The sequence below is a fragment of the Betta splendens genome, chromosome 4, assembly GCF_900634795.4.
Source record: "Betta splendens chromosome 4, fBetSpl5.4, whole genome shotgun sequence".
NCBI classification, from domain to species: domain Eukaryota; kingdom Metazoa; phylum Chordata; class Actinopteri; order Anabantiformes; family Osphronemidae; genus Betta; species Betta splendens.
The window spans coordinates 29,264,890-29,283,283 of NC_040884.2; the positions used below are offsets into that span (position 1 = coordinate 29,264,890).

General features: G+C 43.3%; 4 protein-coding genes across 30 annotated transcripts in view; 2 read left to right on the forward strand and 2 right to left on the reverse strand.

Moving 5' to 3' along the window:
- Positions 1-1,391, reverse strand: part of kif1aa (kinesin family member 1Aa) — a 31,619-nt gene extending 30,228 nt beyond the window's left edge. For 14 of the 26 annotated variants that reach the window (XM_029146465.3, XM_029146463.3, XM_029146462.3 and 11 more), the window contains exon 1: positions 1,053-1,391. The gene's annotated coding sequence lies outside the window, so the exon portion shown is untranslated. The remainder of the gene's footprint in view (positions 1-1,052) is intronic. The other 12 variants (XM_029146474.3, XM_029146478.3, XM_041070288.2 and 9 more) reach the window with 1 other exon arrangement.
- Positions 1,392-3,881: 2,490 nt separating this feature from the next.
- On the reverse strand, positions 3,882-11,439 carry LOC114854023 (tetratricopeptide repeat protein 39C). Its single transcript, XM_029148049.3, has 14 exons — positions 10,777-11,439; positions 10,487-10,535; positions 9,558-9,686; positions 9,242-9,356; positions 8,507-8,867; positions 7,459-7,627; positions 7,176-7,269; positions 6,974-7,081; positions 6,781-6,890; positions 6,580-6,703; positions 6,405-6,502; positions 6,203-6,307; positions 6,063-6,101; positions 3,882-5,980 (listed from the first exon to the last, which is right to left on the reverse strand). The coding sequence occupies exons 1-14, from the start codon at positions 10,920-10,922 to the stop codon at positions 5,891-5,893; spliced, it is 1,737 nt and encodes a 578-aa protein (XP_029003882.1). The 5' UTR covers positions 10,923-11,439; the 3' UTR covers positions 3,882-5,890.
- Positions 11,440-11,502: 63 nt separating this feature from the next.
- zgc:103559 lies at positions 11,503-15,632 on the forward strand. 2 transcript variants are annotated; one of them, XM_029148051.2, is made up of 11 exons: positions 11,503-12,535; positions 12,660-12,823; positions 13,437-13,551; positions 13,634-13,780; positions 13,876-13,921; positions 14,012-14,105; positions 14,188-14,374; positions 14,454-14,592; positions 14,946-15,118; positions 15,194-15,226; positions 15,314-15,632. In XM_029148051.2, exons 1-11 carry the CDS (start codon positions 12,389-12,391, stop codon positions 15,461-15,463), a joined length of 1,395 nt encoding a protein of 464 aa, XP_029003884.1. In that variant the 5' UTR covers positions 11,503-12,388; the 3' UTR covers positions 15,464-15,632. The 2 variants fall into 2 exon arrangements, with proteins under 2 accessions (XP_029003884.1, XP_029003885.1); XM_029148052.2 differs by having other exon boundaries at positions 12,672-12,823.
- A 299-nt stretch (positions 15,633-15,931) lies between these two features.
- Positions 15,932-18,278, forward strand: agxta (alanine--glyoxylate and serine--pyruvate aminotransferase a). Its single transcript, XM_029147461.3, has 11 exons — positions 15,932-16,226; positions 16,309-16,501; positions 16,586-16,650; positions 16,725-16,825; positions 16,914-16,984; positions 17,096-17,180; positions 17,258-17,356; positions 17,453-17,522; positions 17,676-17,771; positions 17,855-17,983; positions 18,090-18,278. Exons 1-11 carry the CDS (start codon positions 16,068-16,070, stop codon positions 18,195-18,197), a joined length of 1,176 nt encoding a protein of 391 aa, XP_029003294.1. The 5' UTR covers positions 15,932-16,067; the 3' UTR covers positions 18,198-18,278.
- The last annotated feature ends 116 nt before the right edge of the window (positions 18,279-18,394 follow it).

The following is an 18,394-nucleotide window of genomic DNA, read 5'->3' on the forward strand; positions in this document are numbered from 1 at the left end:
CTTTAATACTGACTTGACAGTTATTAGCTTTTAATCCATATCTATAATGGGTCATGTTTAGTTTTGTTTGTTAAAAATGTACTTAACTGATGCACAGGACTTAGAGTAATGTCTGATTTAGTGTTATTATCCAAAGTATGGACTGCATTAACTGACTGTGATTTCGATGACCGTCATTGTCATCAAGTATTATGAATTTGCTGTGTCACCCTGCTCCCGCTACAACACCCACGGTTGACACCTCAACACATTCTCTGGCCTCGTCTGCAGGTAATGATGTTACAAGAGCAGAATCAGGTTGGTTTTTAAGGTGGATCTGTGTTATACACTGTATGAACACACGAGATCTTTAATCCACTTCAGCGCTGCTCTGACATCTGAAAAGAGGTGATTCATGAGACTACACAGTTACAAAATAACCATACTTAAATAATTTTTATTACCATTCATGATCACAATGGCTCAGACGAGTCAGCTGATGATGCAGCCTCCTTGTCGCCACCATTTTCCGGTGACAAAGGCTAATTTAATTTACTACGGTTACTCAGCAGGAAAACGGTTAATTACAAATCTACCCCATTTATTACACTATTTAGCGCCCACTGTTGTTTGGGTCCTTAGCTTTCCTTTCACAGTACAGTGAAGTCATACACCTTCAGCAAAACCTTTGTTAAACTCCTCACATGTTTGAGGTTAAAACTGATAATAGCCGCTATAGTTACTTTCTGCTAATTATTTCTTGCGTCACTGAATACACAACATGTCTACGTTGAAAGCTGTTATTCCAGCCAACGTCTACCTTGCGCCCGGTGAAGCAGCATTAATTGACGTCTTTCTGTACTGTGACAATTAGGAGAATTAGAATTCTGTCATTCTGCATCTACAACCTAACATAATTATAGGCCCTGGTCGCTTTCCGACAATGACGGGCTCTTCAATGGCCGCACCCTACGCCCATCACCTCCCTGGAGATTTAACACTGAGTAAATAAAGACCTTGACATTAAAGCTGCATTAACGGCGCTGCGGCGTAAAATAGACAGGTCAACCTACTTCTTCGGTGGCAGTAACGTCCTGATCCCGGCTCCGAGCCGCCTTAGTGGTGCTAGCCTGTTTTATTATCCAGCTCCGCAGCTGCCTCCGCCTCCGCTGGTCTCCAAGTCTGGCTCTGCCCCTGCTAGCAGCCTCTCTCCATTCAAGCAGCCAGGCTGGAGGTCACCGCCGACGGCGTCTTGTGGACACACACCGCCCTCCGGCCGCGCCTCGCCGAAGACCGAGGAAGGAAGGCGGCCGCTTTTGGTTTCCAAGCTCGGAAGCGGTCAAAATGGCTCTGTTGTCTCCCTGTCTCTGACAGGGATGCTCGAGCTCCACTGAGCTGGTGACATCACCGCCGAGGGAGGTAACAGCATCAATGCAGTAGCGAGGGAAGGAGGAGGGGCGGGGAGGAGGAAGAGGGCGGGGCTAGAGCCGGATCCTTCAGGAGCACCTTATATAAAAGATGCTGAAAAGCGTCATTTAGGCTTTTTTCAAAAATTAAAATTCAAATTATTTTTTCCCACACTATAAAGCAGTGCAATTTAACTACAGTATTGTTCTGAATGCAGTGAACAATAAAAAAATGAATAGAAATTAAGCATTTATGGTGAATAAAGTGTATTAGATCAAACCAGAGGCGTCTAAGTAAAAGAATAGTACAAGGCAAGCGTCTGCTCCACACAATACAGTCTCTAACATCAGGTTCTCTCCCTGCGGATCACGGTTCAGTGTGCATGTTTGATTAACACAAGTGGGTTGCTTTGGCAAAATGTGTCTTTTTGAGGAGGTTTGCGTTAAAAAGTATAGACACTGTGATGTGTGAAAATGTGGATTGTGCCACTTGTTTGACACATTTTTATAGTGGGTTATGCAACTTAATGTTAAAAATGTCTCCTCTTGACTAGCACATATTAATTTGCATATTTTTATTATTAGTATTTTCATTCATTTTGTCACTTCTATAAATTGTCATTGTGGACCACAGCTTGTGTGCATATCAGCACCATGAAAAGGTCTGGTATAATCAATGGTACACCAAGTGCTTTTTGTTAAAAAGGTTTCATTAAATGCACTGTTATTGGTGTATAATATTAGAGTATAATATTTTATAACTGTCATGCGTCATCTGCTGAGAAATATTTATGTAATGAACAAGATTTTCCATTCAGAAGCGTTTTACTGACTGTGACCAGACCAGATAAAATACAGTGCCTGCAGATTTATAAGGCTCATTAAGCTAATTGCAGAGATGACAGGATGAAGTCTAGTAATGACCATGTGTCCTTGTCCAAGGGACGTGACCCACATTTTGCAGGACAGTAATGGTTTGGTGGCTGCAAGTTTCTGCTAGAAGATCGATACATCTTCTTTTCAGTGCCATCAGTCTTAATGTAAACAGTGTTATAAATAAAATTTTATTACATTATGGCCTGGAATCTGAATAGCTTGGCTTGGCGGTTGCATTCTACAGCCCTAATGTATCAGTTAACCAACTCTCTATTTTCTATTGATGTATACAGTACTTTATGCATAATATAAATGGGTTTATAAGAATTTGTGCCAGGCTCCTATGATAAAATACAAAGTCAATTGCACATGAAGCATAGGAGCAACAAAGGGCAGTGAACAGGAACTCTTTATTCAGTGGTAGGATGCGTTGGCTACTCAGGTTTCAGGCTGAGTGAAACACAATGCAATTGTGTTTCATGACCTTGCTCTTTGCACAGTCCTACCATTCCTACAGCTCTCTCGCTCCGATGGACACATTTCCTTCATGTGTTACATCTCTCCTGGGACCTCTCTGTCTCCTCCACTTCAGTCAGATGCAATTGCTTTATTTAATTAATCTGCATTACGATTTCAAGGCATAACCCACTTGCTTAAAGAATATACAGCTTAAAGTACCAGCCAGCCTTCCAGTATCACATCGACAAAAATGTAATCAGTCCGAATCACAGCGGACAAAAAAAGATGATGTCATCTCCCATGAATCACCATAAAACACATACCAGTTGAAGTAGCCATGAATACACTTACACGTAAAGTGGGCCAAGCCAAAGGTTCAGCGTCATACATGAGCTAACAGAAAATGTCACCACTAGCACTACTGTTTAGCACCAGTACAGGAAGATGGAAACGGAGCCTGTGGCATTGTTCTTGCCCAGCCCTTCAGCTCTGTTCTGCCATGTCTAAATTCAGTGGCACAGGAGCCTGAATAATTTATGGCTTGAGTGAGTTGTTGCCTTGAGCCCAGTGTGACAGACATGTTTTCTTAAAAAGTCTATCATGGTGAGCATGTGGGAAAAAAAGAGTTTAGTCACATGAAAACAGCAGACGATGACATTAATACCATAAATATGAAGTTCATCTGCTGATTCCAGCTTTTCTCATGTTACATTTTGGATAAGCTATTAGGCAAAAGTATTTAAATATATTACATATATTTAATATTACATATTAAATATATAATAAATATATATATATATAATTAAAACTATAAATAGTCATTTTCAAAGAAATTACGTTGGAAAGCTGTTCTGATGGCAAAAAAGGATAAATTAAAACTGTTTGAGGGCCACTTGTGAGTCCTTTTTTCTCACTGAATAGACGTTAACCTGCACTTTCCCACGTGGTAATGCTCTTGCTAGATCTTATTCTTTGTCTCTCACTGAATGCTGAACAATCACTTGTAAACAACAAAGCTTGTCATAAGAGGATATTTTAATTATCTGACACTTATAGGACTATTTTAGCACATGTTTGGAAGAGCAGAAGCCGATTGTGTGTACACACAAAACATCAACTGTACAAAATGAAATGTAAACATAAAAGAGCTGAAGGCAGAAGAAAATCACTTGTTATTTGATTAATGAAGAACAGTTTATTGTAGTTTTCAATGACACATTACACCATTATCCTGACATTTAACCTCAATTTTAATCAAGTCTTATGACAAAAAAAAGTCTCAGTGACGGGAGCGTTTGTTACAGTTTCTAAGCAACATCTTACTGACATTTCATCATTACATCACTTGCACTGCACTGACCACTTGCACTGTGGTCACCTCAACACTTACCACACTTTACATCCATCACAGTAACGGGATGACAAGTCAGTGTAAGCAAAACAAATCTGCCCACAGTTTCCACATGGGGTGCAAACACAGTTGTTGTTGTTGAAAGCCTTTGTGAATGAATGTGTTCTCTTGCTTCTATTGCTTAGATGACCGTGACCCAGAAGGCTATACCCTGCTTGGAATAATTAAGAAACGCTGTTAAAATTCCTTATTACTTAGAAATAATATTACTTATCTCTTTCAAGTTCACATTGTTTTAAATCCAGATGTAAATCAGTAACACTGCCTTCTAGGTTGCTGGCCATTAGAGGATTTGCAGACTTTTAACTCAAATACTGAAAAAGTACAACTTGTTTTTGTAATAAATTAACTTGCCACTATATTGCAATAAATCAAAAGCATATATCACTAAAACACCATTAAAATAAGTCACTGGTAATTGAAGATTATTAGGCTGACATTTAGCAGCACCTTTAATGGCAACATTACAGCACTGAGTGTACTGTATTACGATAGTGTGATGTATTTGTAGGGATGGACATAGAGGTTTGACTTCAGTAAAGCCAGAGTTACCCTGCCATACCATGCATAGTGCACAGGATGCCCTATGTTGTCATATAAGGATTGGGGCATTGTGAAGTGCAGCAATTTCTCATTTTACTATAAAGGTTTGATGTCTGACTACTTCAGTGTGACTAAACACAGTTTCCTAGCAGTTAAAATGTGTGTTTTTAAGTGACTAAGGATTTCTTTTACATTTATATGGTATTTATATCGTTTTATTGTAATATACCTGTGATACTGAGGCTAGTTAGCTTATCGTTTCATTCCCATTGGGTATGAAAAGAATCGAAATGGGTATTTTGCAAACCGACAAGCAGATTCCGTAAAACAAAGCTCTAATTGTGAAGTCTAGAATCAGTTGTGATCTGTTTTTATGAACTGTCATTATTAAAACTATTTCACTATTTGTGTAAGTTGTACAAGTGTCATCTGCATATTTTAAATAATGTAAAGCACTGTAATGTGTGTGTGTTATTACTCACTGTAAATTTGCAAAAGTATGAAACATAGTCTCATTACGAGATTGTTTTTATGTGTTGAATTGCTCATTTGAGGGTTGAGGCTAACAAAAATACACGGTAAGGTAATGACAAAGATTGATACTAGCTAGCTAATACATTTCTTTGCAGAAAATGTGTAAAAGAACCATTTAGAGATTTGAAGAAATATATTTTTTTGTTGTGCTGATTAGAGTTTTAATAGCAGTTTAATATCTGCACATTGAGATCAGAAATAGCCTGGGGATGTATTTAGCATAGCTTAGCACATACGGTAGACTGGCAGTAAGGGGAAATGGCTAACACAGAAACAAACAAACAAACAAACAAACAAACAAAAATAAACCATCTAGTTGGCGCCAAGGGCTTGAACATTAACAAAACATCTATATAGTTATTATTAAACTAGTTTGCTGCAACAAAAGGTCTGCAATGATGTGACAGCTTTGACATTTTAGCAACGGTTTTAACATGCTAGCCACATTAGCTTCTGCTTTCAGTATTTGTGCTAAGCTAGTGCACACACTGTAACCATTTCTGTCCTGAATGGTCTCTTTTCAGCCTGCGTGAGCTAACAAACAAGTGTATTTCTCCAAATCCTTTAAAAAATAAAGAACATGGGCTCATCACTAGAATGCTGAATACTTAGACTGACAGCCTTGAAACATTGTGTAAAAAGCCATTAGCATAGCTGGAGCCACTGGAGCTTCTTTGCGGAGTCACTGAGGCACTACTTCCTTCAACGAGGCCAGGGCTGAGTGAATGCGGACATGAAGCCTGTTCTCAAAGTCGTAGCCTGTAAAATCCTCCTAAAAATAGGGCATGATGAGACTCGACATGTATTTAAAGTCAAATGTTAAAATAAATAATTAATTAAATGATGACAGTTACCTTTGCTTGAAGTAGAAACGACCTTCCCTTTCCCACTGTCTAGATTGAAGTAAAAGCAAAACACACATTGAAATCTCTTCAAATCCAAACTCCCCTTTGCTTCCTGAGGCAACCCTTTATGCTTTACGGTTCAAACTGACCTCTGGTTTTGCCAGCAGTATGCATCCCAGCTCGTAGACGGCGTATGGCTGAACGTATGAGTTGATCTGTCGTCCGTACTCGTCTCTGGCGGCCAGCTGGAACGACTGACATCACAAAAGGGAGACAACGAGCAAAGTGAGCAGTAGCGTTACAGGTGTAGGTCGTGTGCAGAGACATTCGGGGCTCAGCGTGGACGTCTACCTGAATAGCGTCTCTCATATTTCCGTGACATTTGTGAATGGCACCGAGAAGGAGGTGTTTCAGGCCTCTGCACGAAGCTTCATCTAAACTCTGTAACACTGAGCAGACACAGGAAAAAATGAGATTTTGAGGCTTAAGTGGCCATGCTGGGATGAATCATGTCCTTCAGACTAACCCTGATTCATTATCTGTAGTTTAGATGAGGAGCAGTTTGGAAGAGCTTTCCATAGATACAGCACTTCGATCACACCAAGGATGCATAGCTCTCTGGTGGGTGAGATCTTTCTCAGTCTTTCAGCCTGTATAGAAAAGACGAGAAGAAATTACTCAGTACCCGGAAATAGGAAAACAGAGCACAAATTGCAGCTAGACTCACCCTTCTGACAGCAAACTGTTCTATCTGGTTGTTTTTTCTCTTAAACAGCTTCTGCACATCTTTGAAAACTCCACTGGCCCCATCTAGGTCACCTGAAGCGCCCTGACACACTGAAGAGCACAAAGCCATTCCCATTAGGTAGAACACCTCTAAAGATCTGTCCACTGTTGTGAGCCTTTGCTGTCAAGCTCACCTCCGGTCAAGTAGGCGTAGTAGCACTGTGACCAGCGTGACTCATTCTTCAGCCTTTCAAACGACCTGTACGCATCTTCAAAATTCATCTCAATCATGCTACACCAACCTGGTAAAAAACAAACACACAGATACAGTAAATCTCTGGAAGGACAGCTCCCAGTGCCTGTGTGTCACAACCAACCTGATGAGAAAACACGTACCAATCTCATAGAGACACACATGCTGGATCTCTCTTTGGTCTGATGCAAGCTCTAATGCATCATGGAAACAGGCCAAAGCACTGTTGATGTGGCACTGAGGACAGAGGAGAGAGCACACACCCCGACAGGTAACAGTACTTGTGTTGGACATACACCCCATGCATGTGCTGAATTACATGGCGGATCACATGTTAGTGAGGTCATGCAAAAAGTATGTGAGAACGGAAGCTGCTAAAGCGACCGATGGAAGATGTACAGGACTATGAACGTTCAGTCTACATACCTCCAGCCTCTGGACACGTCCTTTAAAGAACATGAAGAGAGATGAATTGGGGTAAACCACGGACTTTCTCTGCAGAATTGCTTTGGCCTCCATTAGCCCCGCGTGTGTGTCAGAGCCATCGAGAGCAAAGAAAGGTAGCACTACAGTGTGGTACCACAAGAGGGCCAACCTGTGCAAGGCAGCAACACATTTGTTTCAGATTGGGACAATTTAGGTTAATTTGTGATTTAAGAGGTTTGTATTGACTATTGTTCAAATTTTCATGCCTAAGAGCATTTTGTGGAAACTCACCTCCTGCTAAGTAACTTATAAAACAGTGAGTCTGTCTGTTGTCCACTGCTTTGCAAAACCCATTAAAATCCCTAGGGGGAACTTTGTGAGACCATTTTGTCTATATTACATTATTTTATTTAGTAACATATAATATATAATATATGTAAAATACACATTTTCATATAGGCTATCTCAAAGCGTTCTTAGAGATAACACTCTATATACATGATCAAAATTAGCTTATTATTAAATTATTATTATTTTTCCGGATAAAGCAGGGTGAAGATAAAATGTAGTTCTATTTAAATTTGTGTAATACATTACAGTTGTTACGTTGTTAAGTAACAGTGAGTGATGAGTGGTAATATCACCATTTCTCATCAATAAACCAACAATGAAAAGATGATAAATATACACTTTGGCCTCTTACAGCTCAGTGAGGTGCAGCAAGGTGTTGACAGATGATCATTTTATAAGTTGAAACTAATGACAGCATAAAAATGACGGTACACACCCATCAGAATAGTACATTATGGACAGTTCCCTTTTATTTCAGCCTCAGCTGTGTTCGCCAATTTTGTGGCTAATTTTGTGTGCCATCTGGTGCTGGGCAGACAATGCAGCCTCAGAGTTATGGAGCAGAAAACAACACTGAGCTCAAGAGCATTGAGATGCTGAGGGGGCCTTTTCAGATTAAACCGTATTTTGATTATTGCAGCATTAATTCTGAAATAATTTACCACCATAATATGAACTATGCTCCAGGCATACTCACGTAGCTAGTGGTGCCTTCATGTCCTTGCTCTCGCTTGCATACATGAGGGAGGACAGGCCCTGCAGTCGGTCGCCCGGGAAGCCCAGCAGGTTAATAATTTTGAGCAGGTGAGGCGGTACCATGGAGATGCAGAGATGGAAGAGGCCATAGCCGAAGCTGACGGAGCCCTTCAGTCGGCCCAGCGCCTCCATGGTCACGCTGTTCTCCACCGGAGCGTTGTGGTTGGCGTTGTCAGCGGAGAGGGAGTCCTGGCTGACAGAGGACCTCCGCTGACAGGCCTCCTGCAGCTGGCTGATGTCACTGTGGCACTTGTTGTACATTTTCCATGCCTTACGGAGAATCCAGCCTCCTTTGATATATGCTGTCAGCGGAAACAACATGTCCTACTAAATTGATTTATGAATATTTCATGTACTTTGTTAATTAACATAAATGCATAAATAAATAATCTAATGATTTTTTTAAATACACAAGATGAAAATATCTTTAACACCAATTGCTTCATCCATTTACTATGACATAAGGACTAAATAAATGTAATATTCTCACTCGCGTCCTCTTTTGCACATTTTATTATTTCTCATATACTAAGCTTTGTAAGTATATGATATGTGATGATGATGTATATGATAATTCCATCATGTCTGCTACTCACACTCTTCATTCTGCTGTCAATGAGAGCCACACTGTATGTTTAGATTATATTGGTTAACTTGTGAGTTTAAATCAATTTACCTGAAAGTTCTTGTTTGACAAATGAGAGCACGGCAAGGTACACTTGACAGTCAGCAACAATAATTTGTCTCTGAAGGCGGTCAACAACAACAACACCTGACCTCTGGGAGTCCATCTGTAACAGAATCACACACACTCATTACGTAGTATACACACATAAACCTACCCTACAATGAGTTTCCTGAGAAGCCCAGAGATGCTAGACCCTACGTTTTTCATTGCATTTCACAAAAATACTGTTAAATCCTTGTGTGGGCTAGGCCTGATACCAAATGCATTACCTGGACTGTGTCCTGTCCTAACACTGTGCACTTACGCTCTTCTTGATCTTGTTCCTGATTGTCTCTATCATGCCGACGCTGTCGCTCTCGCACAGTTTCTCAGTGGTCCTCAGGTCATCGCAGGCCATCTGCATCTTTTCCTCCTCAAACGTCATCATGGCATTCTGCAATGAGCAGCAGAAAATCTTCAATTAATGACAACATTTAATAATTATACTGTGTTTGTTGTACTATGTTTTAAAGCGTGTGATCTTGTAACAGTGAAGGACTGTTTCGTAATAGTTTTAACAGCAGTGGAACACAAAGGGTTCTTTCTGGATAACGGTGAATGGTGGAGCACAGTGAAATCTGTGTAGTTGTGCGTTCGGCCTTAAAAAGACACAACCCAACTGAATATATAACATAACATGAAGGAACCAAGGATGAAATGATCACATGCACAGTGATAGCACAAATCCTTGCATTTCACATTGACTGTGCACACATGAGTGGTTGCTATGCAGGTCACATGTCACCAACCCCCCACGCCGTTAGGAGTGTGTAGCATCTGGGGATACAGGATGACATCATCTCCAGCTTTGTGGTGCACGACATGAGGGGACAGTGTGTAAGTGTGTGTTGGAGACCATGCTGTGAAAAATCTCTCTCTCTTTCGCTCTCTCATCAGTGATGGATGCAGTGTTTTAGTAATGTGCTTCTCTGCAAGAGCAATGCTGTTGTTGAGCGGAAGAGGCATCCATTATGTTAATGGACCGAAAAGTAAGGGTAAGGATACCGGTGGCGACATGATACACCCACTTTGACAGAATAGGTCATCTTAATATTGCGTGGTTTCCTCAGGAGCTATGATTATGATCTGTGTGATTATAGTTATTGAGCTTTCCTACAGCACCAACATGATTCACTTATTTGTTATATATCATCACTGTTTTATGATTTTATTATGGGCTGAGAGGAAACTCACCAGGAAACTGACAAAACTGGCCCCAAAGCTCATCAGTGGGCTCTGGGTCCTAAAAGAGAATAAGATGGAGAAAATAATTACAACTGCAGTAGCCTTCAGTTGGCATCACTGAAGTTAGTGTGACAACTGTCCCAAACACGCTTGGATCACATGTTAGATCATCATGAGGAGCTGTTTCTATGACAATGTGAGGCCAGTCTATTAAAGGTATTGCCTGTTCTGTGTAGTTCAGTGTCCAATGTTTGACTCGCCTTATGGAAATGATGTCATGACAACAGAGAAAACGGTACCTGTATCTCCTGAAAAGCTCGTCGCTCTCTTTGAATCCGTTGTTGAGCAGCATGTTTATGCCTTGCAGGGCCATCTCAGCATCATCTATGTGCTCTGCCTTCTCCTCCACCTGCTGCTGCTGCTGCTGCTGCTCGGGACCCGCCATTGTTTATGTCACAGCTCGGAGGCTGCTGGATTGAAGCAGTGCGATGGAGAAGTAAAAGTGATCCTGTTTCTGGACTAAACCAAACCCGCATTGGTTTATTTCCACTGATGGACGAGACAGTGCGAACGAAGACGCGCCTCTGGCCGACGAACACGGGGCGAAGGCGAAGCAGCGCACCTTCCGCGGGCTCCAGACGTCTGTGCACCACGGGCTTAGGCCGGCGATGCCCACACGGAGTCGGTTACACTGCGCTCCCGCGATTTACCGTCAGCATTTCTTTGAGGATGGATTTCTGCGCTCAGTCGCGAAACTAACGCGGGGATCTTCGATGGTAAAGCAGCCTTTAGTCGGTTCCCACTGCTAATCTCAGCTGTGCAGCCGCATCCGACGCGTTACGTAACGAGGGCCCCGGCTGCTGTGCCGTGCTGCCAGTCCCACGTAGAGCACCCGTCAAACGGCATGGCGTCATAACGCACAGCGCATCGCGGGGCGGATGGAGGGAAGATGCCTGAGGCGGCGAAGCTGCATCCCTTCGTTTCCCATCCTTCAGTCTCCGTCCGCACCCACGCGCTCGTCTTAGCCCCGCCCCCTCCAGCTGTCAGCCAATGGATGCGCGGCTGTGCCCGGTTAGACTCAGGGCCTGCTCTTACATTGAAGTTGCTTTTAGTGGTGACTGGGGCAAAGGAGTCTGATCTAAAGGCACCATTCATTGTTTCCTCACAGGGAAAGAACTATTTTACATACACAGACATCTGATTATTGTTTGAGTGACTTAAGGCGACGTGTAAAAACACATCGTTGATGCACCAATTTGCAGGAGAATGGTGCGTTACAATAGTGCACTTGCACACCACTGACCTGAACCTGCACACAGACAGAAGTGGCAGCGTAACGGGGGGGGGGGCGACATGGCAAAGCTGTAGGACAGGGGTGGGCATTCCTGGTGTCCTTGCTGGTTTTCCAGCCCTCACTGATCACCTTCATCAGGCGTGTCAGTTAGTTTTCACCTGTTGATTGATTGAACACACCTGATCAAGTTGATTAGCAATACCTGAGGCAAGGAGAGTTGGAAAACGCGAGGACCAGGAATGCCCACCCCTGTTGTAGAATATTTCTCAGTCCTCAAATAAAAAAAATTAAAAAAAACACAGGGACACTAGATGTGTCAATTTATCACCCAAAGGAAGGAAAGCAGCTGCAATAACCTCTGTAATTCTGTATGAATGCATGCTCAGGATCAGGATTAAAGCCCATGTATTTTCTATGCTGGCAGTGGCATCTGCTGACTTTCCTGTGGACTACACTCCGTTCATGATCTGCTGATAAGAAACCCAGCAGGGCACACGGAAGGCCTAAGTCAACAACTCAGCAGGGGGTGGAGCATCAGCTGTAGGCCACTGAACTGTCAAGATAATGTAAGTTCAGTGAGTGAGGACGGTTTATTATATTCATTAACACAAACAGACATGGAGCTCGGAAAAAACATCGGTGCTGTGAGGAGTAAGAGAGTAGTGATTGGAGACGAAGTGCGTCCTGCTCTCATCATAATAAAGCATGGCAAAATCCAGCAAATACTGCCGCACAGCACGCTGTCAGAGGATGTTGGCTGCGAGGTAAGCTGACTTACTGCCCACGCAGTGAAAGGCAAAACTGTTGGAGTCAAAATGAGAAATGCATTGACTGATCACTGCTTTTGGTCCTTGCTTGATTGATCACATTTGAACGAATGGGTGACAGCTGCCATTGCAGGTGCTCGACGTGGGGGACAGTGTGGCGATGCCAGGCATCGTGGACTGCCACGTTCATGTGAACGAACCGGGCCGCACCGGCTGGGAGGGCTTCTGGAGCGCCACCAGGGCGGCTGCAGCGGGAGGGGTCACAACCATTGTGGACATGCCTTTGTAAGTTGGAACCCTTCCTATCTCGAAATCAATCAGTGCTCCTGGTCGGGCTCTGCTCACAGGTCGTTGGCTGCAGAGTAAACATTGAGAAACAAATGATTTTAGGTTCTTCTCGGGCAAACATCAAACTAGCAATTTAACAAGCAGAACAGCCATTACACACATTATGAGGAAGGCTACTAAGGCTGACAGTCTAGTGTGATTTGTGGAACATGGACAATATATGGAAATAAAACACAGGAATATGGGGGAACCTTGACTGTCTAAAGTTCCGGTTCCGGTCCTGGCTTCCAGGAACTGTTGATCTCTGTTCCGTTCATCTCCAGAGTGGTCAAATCTGCAGCAACCGTCACAGCTGCGTATACACCTCACTCAGATCTTTGCCATTTAGTGCTACCAAGCAATGCACCGCGTCTCTGTGTCACATCACATGTGGAGCACGCTCACTTGGAAGTCACTTTGGATGCAGCCAAATGTTAAAACGTAAACAGATTTCTACTCACAATTCTACTGGGAAACTAAAGGCTGTTGGCAACTGAGTAAAATGAGCTTTTAAGTTGCCAGCAGTGATATTTTATTTATTGTTCCTTTTTATTATTGAAACCTTCCACAGAAACAGCATCCCACCAACCACCACACTCAGTCACTTTCATGTAAAGCAGCGGGAGGCAGCAGGAAGGTGTTTCGTGGACACGGCCTTCTGGGGAGGTGTCGTTCCTGGCAATCAGGTGCCGTGAAGCAGCTTGTACCAAATCGACACGTTTGCATCCAGACCAAAGCAGAAGGCAAACAACAGATGTCTCCCTGCAGCAAGAGCTTTGGCCCATGGTCCAGGCTGGAGTGGCCGGCTTCAAGTGCTTCCTCATCCACAGTGGGGTGGAGGAGTTCCCCCATGTGACTGACGCTGACCTCCACGCAGCCATGAAGCAGCTGCAGGGCACTGGAAGCGTCCTGCTGGTGACCCGCAGCATTCCTGTCATGAAGCGTAGTGAATCTTAAGGCTGCATTTCCTTGTAACTGAAACGCCTTTACTGTATGTTCATCCCTTCCAGTTTCATGCAGAGTTAGACGTTCAGCAGTCGACTGAGGAGACTGGTGGTAATAACTTCATGCTGTTTCTGTAGTTATTTGTGATAACGCTGTTATTTTGCCCAAAGACGGAGACTAACCGACCCTTCTTCATATTAGACCCATGCCAGTACACCACTTTCCTGCAGTCCAGGCCAGATATCATGGAGACGGAGGCAATTCGTACGGTGATAGAACTCTGCCTGCAATACCAGTGAGAACTACAGTGTGGTAGCAGACACTATGTCTGGGCTTGTAGCATGGATGCTGCAATATGATGATTCTTTCTGCCGCAGGGTGCGATGCCACATAGTTCACTTGTCTTCTGCAAAGGCACTGACACTGATCCAGAAGGCCCGGCAGGCTGGAGCCCCTTTAACGGTGGAGACTACCCATCACTACCTCAACCTGTGTGCAGAGCATATACCTGCAGGAGCCACACAGTTTAAGTGTTGTCCCCCCATCAGAGGGTCTAACAACCAGGTAAAGAAACAGATCAGCAACAGCCTGATGGAGTTAGAATCCTTTTATTAGTAGTATATGATTTACTGTCCCCACACAGAAGCAGCTATGGGCCGCGCTGAAAGCTGGACACATTGACATGGTGGTTTCTGATCATTCGCCCTGCACCCCCGACCTGAAGAAACTGGACAGCGGAGACTTCACTCAGGCCTGGGGAGGGATTTCTTCACTACAGTTTGGTAACTACTGCATAGACTGATAACAAACTGAAGCTTGACAGCCATTTTATCCCTTCCCAAATATCAGTTGTTCCCTGTTTCATTCTGCCCTCTGCTATAATCCTTTTCACAATCACCCGTGCAGGCTAAAGTTCACTGTGGGGCAAACAGAGTGAGGCTGAGGGCCACCTCAGAGAACAGAACAATCATTTACAGTTCTCACAGAGAAGGGAAAGGTCAAAGTCTGACACCAGGAGGCTGCTGACATGCTGGACGTTGTAGTGCATCAACACGTAGAATAATGACACTGCCTGAGCAGGAGGGAAGAAGATGTGGAAAACTCCATAAAGCATGTTCTTTATGTTAATCTGCAGGTTTACCTCTGTTCTGGAGTTCAGCCAGCAAGAGAGACTTTGAGCTCTCTGATGTTGTCCGGCTTCTCAGCCAGAAAACAGCCCGGCTGTGCAGTCTGGACCACCAGAAGGGGACTCTCGCTCCCGGATATGACGCTGACCTGGTCATATGGGACCCGGAGAGGCAATTTCAGGTTAGTGGAGGATGTCCAGACCATTAATCGTCCAGCTTGGAATCACGTGTATTCACCCGTTGGTATATTTTACAGATTGAAGAGGGAGGCATACATCATAAAAACAAGGTATGTGAAATCCACAAGAGACATTGAATGAACACATTGAATGTGTTGGAGTGAGCACAGACTCTTGACCTGACTGTGTTTGTGCAGCTAACACCTTACCTGGGCTTCACACTGCAAGGGGTGGTGAATGCCACCATCCTCAGGGGAAGGCTGGTGTACAGAGACGGCTCCTTCTGCCCCGAGCCTCTGGGGAAGCAGCTCCTCATCTCTCAACGGAAAACCCCAAGCCAGCCGTGAAGCAGGATGCTGGAAAAACAACCTTCGACAACTTGGATCTATTTGATGCCACATTGCTTGTTTTGTGTTAAAAACTAAAACATTTAAATAAAACTGTGCTATCAATCATGTTATTTAAGTTATTTAACTTGAGTGTTTCCTTGATATGCAATAAATCACTAACAAATAACATGTATCATTACTTTACAAGGCAGTCAGAATAAATATTAATTAATGTCTCCATCATAGTTTTTTTAATAAAGTTAACAAAACATCAACTGCATATGTCATATGCCTGAAGACCCAACTGTGACTTCTATAAACACACACTACACAAAGATAAAAGTGAAGATTCTGAATCCTGAAAATGTCCTGTAATTATAAAACTTGTCTACATTCAGGGCAGCAGTGTAATAGTTAAAACTGGGACACTGTGGAGACTCGCAGGTCAATCATTAACATTTGGGGACATGGTGTTTGAGCCCACTGTGCTGAGAATGAAGTGACAGAGGAAGAAAAGCTGGGACCTGATTAGTCAGACAGAGGCAGACTGCACAGCTGAGGCTTTACTTCATCTACTTTCTCACTTTTTGGGGTGCACTACACTTTTCGCGTCACTGTAAATATGTCGTCTTTGTCCGTAACTCCACCAGAGCGTCTGAAGACGCCTCTGACGGTTCCTCAGCGCCACATGTTTGGACCGGGACCTTCCAACGTTCCACCCCGCATCCTGGAGGCTGGGGCCAAACCTGTCATTGGACACATGCACCCTGAAATATTTGAGGTAAACAGCTATTAAGTTATGCATATAAGCAACCTGAGAATATGTGCATGGGAGCATTGAATATTTTTATGAACATTTACAGATAATGAGTGACATCAAAAGTGGAATCCAGTACATGTTCCAGACTCAGAACAACATGACTCTAGCTGTGAGCGGTACCGGCCACACTGCCATGGAGTGTGCTATCTTCAATGCAGTGGAGCCCGGGGACAGCGTGCTGACTGCGGTGAACGGCATATGGGGCGAGCGCGCCGCAGAGATGGCTGAGCGGATCGGTACGAAGGGGGACGATGCATGTTTGATTTTCTGAGAAGACAAACTGGGACAAATGACAAGTGGGATGTGTGTTTAACCAACAGGGGCCAAAGTAAATAGAATTGTGGCGCCCCCTGGTGGCTTCTTCACGACTTCAGAAATTGAGCAGGTGTGTGCTGACACCAGCAGTTCCTCATGTCTGTCACATCCTGCTTTAGTGAGCGTTCTCTCATCTCGTCATAGGCCTTGTCAACATACAGGCCCGTCCTGTTCTTCCTTGCACATGGAGAGTCTTCCACGGGTGTTTTGCATCCTTTGGATGACATTGGGCATCTGTGCCACAGGTAGGTTGGACCGCTTGCAGTTCTATTGGGACCCCATGCGCAGTCAAAGGTCAGCATACGACAGCTGTGTTATGTTTGGTGTCTGCAGGTATAACTGTCTGCTCCTCGTGGACTCCGTGGCTTCTATAGGAGGAGCTCCTGTATACATGGACAAGCAAGGTGCAGCATGTGCTACACAAGACAAATATGCTGTAATGTCTTTATGCTGTGTTATATCACCTGATGAAATGACACAATTTCTTTTTTTTTTTTGACCATCTGTACCGACAGGCATAGACATCCTGTACACAGGCTCTCAAAAGGTTCTGAATGCTCCTCCGGGTACAGCTCCTATCTCCTTCAGTGAGAGAGCATGGTGAGAAATGTGTAATCTGCTAACTGTATGGAAATATTTGAAGATTACCACATATAAAAATTTAAACATATCCACAGCCAGAAAATATTCAAGCGAAAATCAAAGCCGGTGTCATTCTTCCTGGATTTGAGTTGGCTTGCAAACTACTGGGGCTGTGATGGAAAGCCAACCAGAATGTAGGGCCGCTTTACTGCAGCTACATGTTGATCAGTTTAACACATATTTGCCCAAATCCCGTTTGTTGTTCAGTCATCGCCATGTCCTGTCTTCAGATATCATCACACTGGTCCAGTCACTGCCTTTTATTCTCTGAGGGAGAGTCTGTCTGTTCTTGCTGAAGAGGTGGGATGTGTTCCAATATTTTCATTCTGCATCAGTCTGGAGTGAAAATAGTCACTATTCAGATAGTATACTATGAAGTATATATCTGTCAGAGCAAGGCAGTGAGTGTCTTATTATTATAATTAGTTGTCATGATTTGTCCATCACTCTAAGGGTCTGGAGAATTCGTGGGAAAGACACCAAAACGTGGCTGAGTATTTCCATAATGGCCTGGAGAAAATGGGCCTCAAACTGTTTGTAAAAGAAAAGGTTAGTTGGATGTTTATTTAAGGGTTTGGTAATAAATAAATTGTAACCAAGCATAACCATGGCAACCAAAACGGCTGTTACAGAGCGCGAGACTGCCTACAGTTACCACTATTGTTGCTCCTCGTGGATATAACTGGAAGGAGATCACCACCTACATCATGAAAACACATAACTTAGAGATCTCTGGAGGGCTAGGGCCATCAGTTGGCTTGGTAAGGTTTTATTTGTTTATACACCTATTTACTTTCAGTGTCCGTCCACTAATGTGTTGCCTTTTGCAGTCATGTTTTAAATTTAAGATGTGTTTTGTCTTTTCAGGTGCTACGTGTGGGACTGATGGGATGTAACAGCAGCAGGGCTAATGTGGACATGGTGCTGGCAGCGCTGAAAGATGCACTGAGACATTGTCACAAGAGCAAAGTGTAACAAACCAGAATCAATAAAATTGTCATAAGGAGGAACTTGTGTAATAAATAAACACATACGGTCAGTATTGTCTTTTTTAAATGTATTTATTTATTCTTTCAAACATGTAAAAGCAGTTGATATACCAACACACATACATTTGTACAAGACAAAATGCATGTCAGCTTTTAATTGACCTCGTACATGATGAACAGAGT